The sequence below is a fragment of the Zalophus californianus genome, chromosome 17, assembly GCF_009762305.2.
Source record: "Zalophus californianus isolate mZalCal1 chromosome 17, mZalCal1.pri.v2, whole genome shotgun sequence".
NCBI classification, from domain to species: Eukaryota; Metazoa; Chordata; class Mammalia; order Carnivora; family Otariidae; genus Zalophus; species Zalophus californianus.
In genome coordinates this window covers 47,617,294-47,627,166 of record NC_045611.1, presented here as the reverse complement: position 1 = coordinate 47,627,166, position 9,873 = coordinate 47,617,294, and the positions used below count along the sequence as shown (strand labels likewise).

Here is a 9,873-nt window from a genome sequence, read left to right as displayed (position 1 = left end):
ATCGTGACCTGAGCTGAAGGCAGACGCTTAACGACTGAGCCAGCCAGGCGCCCCATCTCATTAGGTTTTAATTTGCGTTTCCCTAATGACTATGATGTTGAGCATTGATTCATGAGCTTTTTTGTCATTCATATATATATATTTTTAAAGATTTTTATTTATTTATTGAGAGAGAGAGAGAATGGTAGAGAGAGAGCATGAGAGGGAAGAAGGTCAGAGGGAGAGGCAGACTCCCTGCTGAGCAGGGAGCCCGATGCGGGACTCGATCCCAGGACTCCAGGATCATGACCTGAGCCGAAGGCAATCGCTTAACCGACTGAGCCACCCAGGCACCCCATATATTTTTTTTAGTGAAGTGCATGTCTGTCCAAAAATTTAGTCCATTTTTAAATTGGATTGTTTGTTTTCTTATGTTGAGGTTTGAAAGTTCTTTACATACTCCATATATAAGTCCTTTGTTTTATATCTGAGTGGTGTTTACCTGAATCTACAGGTGTGATAAAACGGCATTGAAACACACACACACGTAAAACTTGTAAAATCTGAACAAATTCTGTAGATTGTACCAACATCAATTTCCTGGCTTTTGATATTGTACTATAGTTATGCAAAATGTTACCATAGGGGGGAACTGGAGGAAGAATACACAGAACTTCTTTATACTTTTTTTTTTTACAACTTCTTGTGAATCTATATCAAAATAAAGAGAAGAGGAAGTGTAGCCAAGTTGACAATAGATATTGAATCCATACTCTTCATAACAACTTAAAAGTTTTTTCCATTAATTTCTGCGTTGATATTTGTTGTCTTCTTCCTTACACTATCTTTGAATTTTCTTTTTTTTTTAAAGATTTTATTTATTTATTTGACAGAGAGAGACACAGCGAGAGAGGGAACAAAAGCAGGGGGAGTGGGAGAGGGAGAAGCAGGCTTCCCGTGGAGCAGGGAGCCCGATGCGGGGCTTGATCCCAGGACCCTGGGATCATGACCTGAGCCAAAGGCAGACGCTTAACGACTGAGCCACCCAGGCGCCCCGTCTTTTTCTTTTTTTTAAGATTTTACTTATTTATTTGACAGAGAGAGAGCACAAGCAGGGGGAGCAGCAGGCAGAGGGAGAGGGAGAAGCATGCTCCCCGCACAGCAGGAAACCCAAGGCAGGGCTCAATTCTACGACCCTGGGATCACGACCTGAGCTGAAGGCTCAATCAACTGAGCCACCCAAGCACTCCTATCTTTGAGTTTTCTATGTTGTTCTTTTTCTAACTTTTTTAAAAAAGATTTTATTTATTTATTTGACAGAGAGAGCGAGAGAGTGAGAGAGCACAAGCAGGGGGAGCGGCAGGCAGAGGGAGAAGCAGGCTTCCCGCTGAGCAGGGAGCCTGATGTGAAGCTCAATCCCAGGACCCTGGGATCATGACCTGAGCCTAAGGCAGACGCTTAACCATCTGATCCACCCAGGAGCCCGTTTTCTAACTTTTAAAGATGGACATTTAATTTTTACATTAATTTTTTAGACTTCCTTCCTCTCCAATATGAAAATGTAAGGCTACAAACTTATCTCTAAACAGAGCTTTTGCTGAATCCCAAGGGAACAAATCAGAAAGTGTGTTTCTTCACTCTTTAGCCTTCTTTAAAACTGTTTTAGCTCTTCCTTTGCCTTTCTATAAATTTTCAAATAAATGTCTAAATCCATACCAAAAACAAATCTTGCTGTCATTTCTATAATAATTGTGTTAAACCAATTTGGGGGGAGTTGGCATCTTTACTGTACTGATCTTCCAATCTATGAACATAGTATGTCTATCTATTTATTTAAAAAATATTTTATTTCGGGGGCGCCTGGGTGGCTCAGTCAGTTAAGCATCTACCTTCGGCTCAGGTCCTGATCCCAACGTCCTGGGATCAAGTCCCACATCGGGCTCCCTGCTCAGCGGGAAACCTGCTTCTCCCTCTCCCACTTCCCCTGCTTGTGTTCCCTCTCTCGCTGTGTCTCTCTCTGTCAAATAAATAAATAAAATCTTTAAAATATATATATATATATATATTTTATTTCTTTCATCAGTATTTTGTAATTTTTACCATACAGGCTCGGTACATGTGTTGTCAGATTTATACTTAAGTATTTTGTTTTTTTCAGTGACTAAAGTGTTATTGTGTTTTTAATTTTGGTTTCCTAAAATATAGAAAAACAACAATACAAAAAGACTTCTGTATGTTTAGTGACCTTACTAAACTCATTAATAATAAAGAGGATTTTTTTTGTTCTTGCTGTAGATTCTTTGGGAATCACTTAAGCTTTGTCACCTGTAAAATGGGTATGAACACCATTCCCTGGCACATAGGTTTCTGAGCATTAAGTGAGGTAAGTGTTTGACGCTTTTAGCACAGAACTGACGCATAATTTGATACAATACATAATAAGCGTTGTTATGGTTGTTAACAGTAGAGTGCAAGGTTCTTCCTCTTACCCCACCTCTTAAGGATCTATCTCCAGCAAGGTCAACAGACAAAAGGCCATTCCTTTCCTCCTCTATTCACCTTGTCCTTTCCTTCCCCCTAAGTCACCTCGCCCCTACTAGCCCCACCCTTCCCTTAAACACACCCCATTCAGTAGCCCCACCCCTGATTCCTCCCTCCACCTTGTTCTTCCCCTTAGCCCTGCGCTCCCACAGCCCTTGTTCAGCGGGTCTGGAAGCTCATGGTGTAATTCCGTGGGATGGTGGCAAAGCCCACGAGCTTGGGGGACACGTCGATGTCTTGGGGCAGCTGCAGGGACTTGAAGCGGAAGTTCTGCAAGATGGTGGTGAGGAAGAGAAAAAGCTCCATTCTAGCCAGGCCTTCTCCAAAACAGTACCGCTTTCCTGAAGACACAGAACCGGAAGGCTGGAGGTGAGGCCTGCTCCCTTGCCCCTCTACCCACCCCCAGACGCTTTGTCCCAGGGAGGAGGGGCTGGAATAGCGTGGCCTGAGAGGCTTCCAGAGGCGTCTCTAATCCTCTCTGAGCATCAGTTTCCCTTGTGCATGGGATGGGGATGGGCTAGCTGTAGCAATGGGAAATTTCGATGCCCCGTCCATCCAAGTACACACTCAGATATGGCTGCTGGGCCCTCACCTCCAACCGAGGACTCTAAAGAATTTAAATGACTCTGGACAAATATCTGACTCACTAAGGGCTTTGATTTTCCCCATCTCTGAAACAGCTGTGGTCATCCTTATCCTTCTGCTTCAGCTCAAGTCGTTATGGGGGTTGGCAGCTGAGGGGTTCCAAGGTAGATCATGAGAGGGACTTCCAAGCTGGAGAAAGACACCACGCTACACCTTAGAGAAGAGAGCTGGGATGAAGGAGCCCCTGTGGGTGGGAGCGGTGGCTTGGCAGCAGACAGTGGTCTCTTACCAATGGAGAAGGGCACAAAAGCATCACTCTTCTTAAACTGCCCGTGCTCATCCAGGAAGTGCTGGGGGTAGAAGTCTCGGGGGTTGGAGAAGAACTTGGGGTCTCTCAGCACGGAGCCCAGCATAGGGAACACGTCAGTGCCCTGGCGAGGAGGAGAAGGGGTATTTGATAAGGTGGAGTGGGGGGAGAGTATGCTGAAAATGCATGGAGCTTGGAGGGACAATTGGGATGCCCTAGCTGATGAGAAATGGAGGCGTGGGAGGAGTGTGGGTCCTCTTAGGGAGGAGCTTTGGGAGACAGGAGATTCATGTCTCCGAGACAGGAAGCTATGCAGACGTGGGGATTACGTCTCCCGAGCAGGGAAGTTTGAAGAACACAGGTTCTGTGTCTCTTAGGACAGAAGGTGTGCGGGATGTGCAGTTCAAGTCTCCCAAGGCAGGACGTTGAGAGGACATGGGGGTTGATGCTTCCAGAGACAGGAACTTTGAAAAACACTGGGTTTATGTCTCCTAGGCGGGATGTTTGGGAGACGTGAGACTCGTGTCCTTGAGGGAGGAGGTCTAGAAATGAAGTTCATGTCTTTTGAGAGAGGACGTTTGGGGACATGGGGTGCACAATGCTTGCAGCACGAGCTCTGGGGAGATACTGGATTCAAGAATCTCTGAGTGGGAAGGTTGAAGGGTCATGGTGGTTGGGGAAGTGTTTGACTGAGGCGGTGGGACAGGGGCTGGGAAGCTTCTAAGGGGAATGGGGTGCTGGGTCACAGGGAGCAGGTTGGAGGTCCCCTTACGTGGGGCAGGAAAGTTACCTTGGGGAGGAGGAACTCTCGAAACTTGGTGTCCTTGGTGACTCTGCGGGCCAGGCCCATGGGGATCATGTCCCCAAATCTTTGGATCTCGTGGATCACCGCCTCTGTGTAGGGCATCTTGGCCTTGTCCTCAAACTTGGGCTGACGGTTCGTGCCAACCACCCGGTCAATCTCCTCATGGACCTTGGCTGTGGGAGGAGGGGGAAAGTGTTTAGGTACCTAGCAGTCTCAGGGTGGAGATGATAGTCCAAATGTGTACATCCATGTGTGAAATGGACGTAGATGATTCAAAACAGACCTTGACCACAAGCATGATTGGTGCAGCGTCCTATTCACCTGCTCTCAACACGGGAGCTGTTTGACTCAGCACAGGAGCTATTTACCCATCGGTTCAGATATTTCAGGATTTTAACAGCCAGTGCAACTCAGCTGGTGCTTATCAGCAGAATATCAGCTAGCATCTGGATAACAGGGTATGTCTGAGGTTCCAGACATCTGGGAAATGTGGGCACATTGCAGTGTGCTCAGAGGAGGTGTAAGGGTCTGTGGCCACCACTTCACTGCCCCGCCCTCACAGTCTTACCCTCCACCTCTGGGTGCTTCATGAGCAGCAGGAAGCCGTACCGCAGGGTTGTGCTGACAGTCTCAGTGCCCGCAAAGAAGAGATTCAGTGTGGTCATCACCAGGTTCTTCATGTGGAACTCCGTGTTGGGGTTGTTCTGCTCCTGAAGGGAGAGAGGCCTTCAGGCCAGGCCCACTCCCCCTCAGGGCTCTCAGAGCCCTTCTGGGGTCTTTCCATTTGGACCCACCTCTCTTAGGTCCAGACCAGAGGTGGGAAGAGAGACCCTACTTCTGCCAGGGTTTTGTTCAGGCTGCTGCTTCTGCCGAAAATGCCCCTCCCACACTCTTTACCTGGCTGCCTACCTGTCCTTTACTCATCAGCCCTGCTGTTCACTCTTTTAGGTAGGAATATTGAGGAGAGGGATACAGAGAGCGAGTGCATGTTATGGAAGTGTTGCTTGATGGTTTGCACACAGGTCCTGCCCATGGACAAGTGCTGGTGGATGGAGCAGCCACGGTTATTATTGTTGAGATTGTGAGGATGTTATGAGGGCGATGATTTGAAGGGGCCTCTGCTCGCCCCATCCCAGCCTGGTTTCCCTCAGCGTGGCTTTGCTGTTGTCCGCCCTGGCTGCTGGGCTGTACCTCCTGCATGCGGATGAGGAAGGAGTCGATGAAGTCCCTTGGGGAGTTGGGGTCCAGGGTGCGCTGGTTCTGGTCCACCTTCTTGGCTATGAATTCCTCCAGACCCTGCAGCTCCTTAAATGCCTGTTGCTGTGGCCCTGGCAGGTGCTTCATCACTGAGGAAAACATCTCATAGAGCTGAGGATGGGGAGACAAGAAAGGGAAGGATAGTTGTTCACTGGCAGGTCCTGCTGGGAGCAGGACCTTTCTCAGGGCAAGGAAGGCAGTGGGTTAAAGGCACCTGTGCAGGTGTTTAGGATTTATACGGAGCATGATGGGAGGAGATAGCTAAGTTTCACGTGAGTGTGAGGGCCTCTTTCCCAGAATGTCGGTGAGATGGGTTGGGACACATATCCAGGTTTCAGGTATTGGGGTGAGGCTGGATTGGAGAACACATCTGGGGGTTCAGATATTCAGATGTGGTTGAATTGGGAGACTCATGTTCAGGTGTTGACCTATTTTTTCTGACCGATATGGTGGATCACCTGTTTAGATCTCTAGGTGTGGAGTAGGCTCAGTTGGAGACAAGTACCCAGATATTTCAGGGATATAGAATGGTGGCTTCTGTAGGAGGTGGGGTTGAGGTGTGAAAGTGGGACAGGTATGCAAGTGTTGAGGAGGGGGAGATACCTGTTCATGTGTTTCAGATGTTCACAGGGGCTGATGGGGGGCACTTCTGTAAGTGAGTCAGCTGGGTTGGGGGACACGATTTGGGCGTTTGGGGAAACGTCTAGCCAGGTGTTTACATGTGTAGGGGTCTTCTTGGTTGGGTCACCTGTCCAGATGTTCAGGTGTTTCGGCGGGTTCTATAGGGGCACTTCTCTAGGTGGTTTGGGACACCTGTGCAATTACCAAATGACTTGGCAGGCTGGGTTTTATAGCGCCAGGTGTTCAGGTATTCAGGAGGTGGGCTGAGGTGGTCACTTGTTCAGGTGTTAAGGTATTAAGAGATGGACTATCGTAATAGGGACCAGTAGGTAAGTTGGGATGGGAACACATCCCCAGGCGGCATGGCTGGGCCAGTAACATGTACCTTGCCTGCAGGCTCTGTTCATTGTTTGTTTGGTTTGGTTTTTGGTTTTTTTGGTTGGGGGCAGCATCTGTTGAGATATCCAGGTGTCCTTGGAAAGTGGGTGTTCTGGTGTAACCATTGCATTGTCACAAGAGTGGCTTTGATGGAACCTGGTCTGGAGGAGGATGGCAGTTTGGGGCACCCGTTTCCATGGGGGAAAGCAATTGGTGGGTTGTGGTAGGGGTGTTGTAGAGCCAGACTGGGACAGGTTACCTGCCCCATAGAGGTAGCTGTGAACTGGAAGCTTCCCAGCATCATACGCAGCAGTGAGAGGAACTCTTCGTCCTCATAGTCAAAGCGGTCCCCAAAGACAATGGAGCTGATGACGTTGGACACTGTTCGGCTCAGGAAGAAGGTGGGATCGATGAAGGCACCTGGGGAATGGGATGAGTTGGGGAGGAGACAGGGATTTGGGGGAGCGTCAACTGGGCGATCTGATGCCAGCCTGAGTATTGGAGGAGGGCACTGGAGTGAGGAGCCAAACTTCCAGCACAAGACCCCAGAGCCTGGAGCCCTGATGCCTTCCCCCAAGCCAGTCCCCTTCCCAGTGGAGAAAGGGTGCGTCCGTGTGGGTGTACCCTTCCTTCTTGCTCACTCCCGACGCCCTCCCCCGCCGCTCACCGCGTGTGCCCCGGAGGGCCTCGATGAGGAAGCCGGCCTCCTCCTGGATGCGCTCCTCAATGCCTCGCTTGCCCACTCCAAAGTCCCGCAGTGTGGTGATGGAGAAGCGCCGGAGCTGCTTGGCTCGCTCCCCGTTGCTGAATGCCACGCCTGGGGAGGGAGCGTGGGGGTGTGGTGAGGCGGGGAGGGGCGGGGACAGAGGTGGGTAGTGGTGAGCGGATCCCGGAGTGGGAGGATGGGTTGGGGGGTGAGGGAGACGGGGAGAAATACAACTCAGGGTCGGAGAAATACAACTCAGGTTCAGAGAAATACTGAAAGAGATAGAGACCGGCTTGGAAGAAAAGAATCAGAGGGAGACAGGCAAGTCAGATGCCCAGAGAAACCAAGCTACATGAGGAGACACATAAGCAGAGGGAGAGAGGGAGGGAGGAGGAGCCTGACCTCCTTGGAGAACTGGGAAGAGGCAATAAAAATCACGGAGGATCCTAATGCTGAGCTGGAGAAAGAGGAAAATACGGAAAGACAACAGAGAGGGTCTGGAGAGAGGAGAAGATGTTTCCAGAGCTGAAGGCATGGGATGTGAAGCAGAAATAAGGTGAGATTCTCACACAGAGGAGGAAAAGACAGACAGAGGGAGGCAGAAGCTCCAGGAAGCTCAGAAACTGAGAAGGAGTAAGGGGCAGGACGCGGGGATTGAAGACCGGGGCTCCAAGGCAGAAATGCCAAAGAACTGCTCCCAGGCCCAGGGAAAGGAGAGGCATCCGTGAGAGAGAACAGAGAGGTGGGCCGAGAAGCAGAGGGAATAGAGACTCAGACACCCTGAGTCAAGCTAGAGAAGAGCAAGGAGAGGCCACGATAACCAGGGATAAGCACAGAGGGAAGCAGGGGTAGAACTCGGCCACAGCTCTGGGTGAGTGAGTCAGGAGAAGAACCGTGGGGAAACTGAGGCCAAGTGTGCCTGACCACACGCTCCCACCTGGAGCGCCTCACCATAGCCTTTGAAGAGATAGTCGAAGGTGGCCTGCTCGCCTCGCCCGCTGAACTCCTCAGCCTGGTCCACCAGAGCCTCCTTCACCGCCTCGTGTCCACACAGCACCACGATGCGCCGGGGCCCCAGGTGGACCGTGAAGACCGGGCCATATCGCTCGCTGATCTGATGGAGGTGGGAGTGCTTAGAGGCTGCGGCCCGCACTGGGAACTGGCCCTGTGCCCAGCCCTCACCTACTGCGTGCATCTCCTCCAGGTTCTGACACTCAAGGGGCTGGACATCCCCAAATCGGCTCTTTCTTGTCTAGGACCCTGCTGGCCAACCTGCAAATTTCCACTTTCTTGAGACTCTGGTCCAACCTTGCTCATCCCCTGCCACCAAGTCCCAGCTCATTAGGCAGACTTCCAGCCCCACCCCCATTCCACCCATCCCATGTCCTGACACCTTCATGAGAGAGTTGTACATCTGTTGTGTATTCAGCTGCAGGTAGTTTCCGATGAAGGGCAATGGAGTGGGTCCCGGAGGAAGCTTCCCCCAGAGTTTCTTCTGCCTCCAGACAGACATCAAGACCATTATGGTCAGGCAGGCCAGCAACGCCACCAGAAGCAGCCCTGAGGCCAGCATGGTGGCACTGGGAGAGACGGTCAGATGGTGCCGGCTGGGCTGGTTTGACTTTATACCAACTGGGAGAGAAAGGCGGAGTTAGGTGCTGATTATATAATTGTACCATTTCACTTTCCAGGTACACCCCCCCACACCCTGGGCTCACTGCTGAGCTTGGCACACAGCCAATGAGGCAGGAGGAGGGGACCCCAGGAGGATTAACAAGGAGCAGGCCCCAAGACAGAGTGTGTTGCCCCTCAGGAGGGACCACCCCAGGGCTGTAGGATTGATTGAAGCAGTAGACAAATTCCAGAACTGAAGAATTTAGAATACTTGTATGTGGAGCCCCCTAAGTTTTGGATTTTCCGTCTCAGAGTGAGACGGGACCCTAACATTGTGGATTTTTACGTCTCCAGAGAAAAGAATCCAGGGATCTGGGTTTAAGGGTGTTGGAATGGAGAGTGCCCAGATGGCTCAGTCAGTTCAGCTTCTGACTCTTGATTTTGGCTCAGTTCATGATCTCAGTGTTGTGAGATGAGCCCAGCATCAGGCTCTGTTCTGGGCTGGGCAGGGAGCCTTCTTAAGATTCTATCTCTCCCTCTTCTCCCTCTGCAGCCCCCTCTCCTTCTGCCCCTGCCCTCCCTCTGCCCTCTGTCCCCCCGACTCCCCTGCCCCCTGCCAGTGCTACCTCACTCTTTTTCTAAAAAGAGAAAGAAAGAGACGCAGACAGGACGGAAAGAAGAACAAGAAAGAAAGAACGAAAGAAAGAAAGAAAGAAAGAACGAAAGAAAGAAAGAAAGAACGAACGAAAAGAAAGAAGAAAGAAAGAAAGAAAGAAAGAAAGAAAGAAAGAAAGAAAGAAAGAAAGAAAGAAAGAAAGAAAGAAAGAAAGAAAGAAAGAAAGAAAGAAAGAAAGAAAGAAAGAAAGAAAGAAAGAAGGAAAGAAAGAAAGAAAAGAAAGAAGAAAGAAAAAGAAGAAGGAAGGAAAGAATGAGTTGAAATGGGACAGCATGTGTGGCTGTCCTTGTGGATTTGGGGTTTTTGATGAGGAGGAATGCATGTTTAATGGTCTCAGGAGGGGAGCAGGTTGTTGGGTGGCTCAGTCAGTTAAGCATTGGACTCTTGATCTCGGCACAGGTCTT

At 50.1% G+C, this 9,873-nt stretch overlaps 1 protein-coding gene across 1 annotated transcript; it reads right to left on the bottom strand.

Annotated features, from left to right (window-relative positions):
• Nucleotides 1-2,609: 2,609 nt before the first annotated feature.
• Nucleotides 2,610-8,759, bottom strand: LOC113936362 (cytochrome P450 2A13). The gene is made up of 9 exons (XM_035725342.1): nucleotides 8,573-8,759; nucleotides 8,131-8,293; nucleotides 7,141-7,290; nucleotides 6,733-6,893; nucleotides 5,409-5,585; nucleotides 4,786-4,927; nucleotides 4,203-4,390; nucleotides 3,395-3,536; nucleotides 2,610-2,861 (listed from the first exon to the last, which is right to left on the bottom strand). Exons 1-9 carry the CDS (start codon nucleotides 8,750-8,752, stop codon nucleotides 2,680-2,682), a joined length of 1,485 nt encoding a protein of 494 aa, XP_035581235.1. The 5' UTR covers nucleotides 8,753-8,759; the 3' UTR covers nucleotides 2,610-2,679.
• Nucleotides 8,760-9,873: the final 1,114 nt, after the last annotated feature.